The sequence below is a fragment of the Otolemur garnettii genome, unplaced genomic scaffold (genome assembly GCF_000181295.1).
Source record: "Otolemur garnettii isolate 467f Iridium unplaced genomic scaffold, OtoGar3 scaffold00024, whole genome shotgun sequence".
NCBI classification, from domain to species: Eukaryota; Metazoa; Chordata; class Mammalia; order Primates; family Galagidae; genus Otolemur; species Otolemur garnettii.
The window spans coordinates 18,092,161-18,093,895 of record NW_003852419.1 but is presented as its reverse complement, the minus strand read 5'-3'; the positions used below and the strand labels follow the sequence as shown (position 1 = coordinate 18,093,895).

The 1,735-nt window shown below is 39.8% G+C and overlaps 1 protein-coding gene across 2 annotated transcripts in view; it reads right to left on the bottom strand.

Moving 5' to 3' along the window:
* Positions 1-237: 237 nt before the first annotated feature.
* Positions 238-1,735, bottom strand: part of REL (REL proto-oncogene, NF-kB subunit) — a 36,907-nt gene continuing 35,409 nt past the window's right edge. For both annotated transcript variants that reach the window (XM_023512132.1, XM_023512133.1), the window contains exon 10: positions 238-1,136. In XM_023512132.1, coding sequence (XP_023367900.1) covers positions 352-1,136 — 785 coding nt within the window. In that variant the 3' untranslated portion in view covers positions 238-351. The remainder of the gene's footprint in view (positions 1,137-1,735) is intronic.

Here is a 1,735-nt window from a genome sequence, read left to right as displayed (position 1 = left end):
GACAGAGTCTCACTCTGTTGCCCCAGGCTAGAGTACTGTGGCATCGTAACTCACAGCAACCTCTACTCCTGGGTTCAAGTGATTCTCCCGCCTCAGCCTCCCAAGTAGCTGGGACTACAGGTACCTGCCACAGTGCCTGGCTAATTTTTCTATTTTTAGTAGAGACGGGGGTCTCACTCTTGCTCAGGCTGGTCTTGAGCTACTGAGCTCAAGTGATCCTCCCAACTTGGCCTCCCAGAGTGCTAGGATTACAGGCATGAGTCCCCTCGCCCAGCCAAAATGCTACTTCTATGTGACTTGTATCAAAATGATTGCAAACATTCACAAGGCTTTACATTTTACAAGTTATACCTAAAAAAATTCATATGTAAAGGTGTTGCTCAATTGCTCATTTTGCATAGTGCCAATATTCGAATACTGACTATTTTGAATAAAACCATGACTGTTTGGATTAGTGCTGTTTGATGATCCCAACTCATTTACCATGCTGTTATCTGTACAACTGAAGTCAGATCTCTCAAATGTATCTGATTGTGAAACAAACACAGGAGTATTAGAACTGGTGCCTGCTGACATACTGGAAGAGGACATCTGATGGAGCTGTCTCAAGTCTCTCGGGTCTAACACTGAATTACATGCAGAGTTTTCAAGATTCATGCTCATGAGTCTTGGATTATCAGTCTCCCCAATGCTATCATTGCTGGTTGTCATCATATTCACAGGGCAATTAGGCAGCATGCTGGCATCAGAAATACCGCCATATAAGTCAGCAGGTGACATGGATGTTTCCATTCTGCCTATGTCATCGGTACTGTTATAAATGCAAGGATTTGAAGGATTTAAATTACTTACTCCAGGTATTTCCAGGAATGAGGGGGTACCCTGTGAATTAGAGGAAAGTGTCCCTGCTGAAAAACTATTCAGTGGATTTGTATTGACTGAGCGTGAGGTGGAAGATGCTTCTAATAACCAGCTTGAAGAAGGCTGATGTACCATTGAGACCATGGCTGAAGAATGATGGGATGATCCACTTGAGATGGACACAGGTGAAGAATAGTAGGATTCTGGTTGACTTGAAACTCCTGAAGGCCTGGGCATTTCTGTCAAAACTGCACCATGAGAAAACAAGTTCGATTCTGTGGGGAGGAATGTATTTCACAAAATTAAAATGAACTAAATTATAAAAAGCATTATTTCTAAATTAGAATTGCATAAACAAACAAATAAAGAAAAATTTTAAGGAGACTAATATAGCATTTCAAATAAATAATTTAATATGAACTGAAGTTATGAGTCCAAAACTGAATTCTGTAACATTCTCTTACACTGTTTTACAAACACAGGTAAGATGATGGCTTTGGCAAGTTAGTTTGGAAGATATAATTTCATTCGAGTTACATATGAAAATCTAGCATCTGAGACTCTATAAAGGTATTTCTGAAAAGTGAAAGATAAATATCAGAATTTAAATTTCAATCAATAGGAATCTAAACAGCCAACATTATCGCAAACTCGTCATTTTTAGGGTAAAATATAAGGAGGGAGAAAACATTCATTAGGAATGATGACAAATACAAATAACTTCTAAGATAAATTAAGATATGATCCTAAGATGCTACAAAATTCAGTCAGAAAAAGTTATAAGGCTCGGCGCCTGTGGCTCAAGCGGCTAAGGCACCAGCCACATACACCTAAGGTGGCAGGTTCGAATCCCCAGCCCGGGCCCGCCAAACAA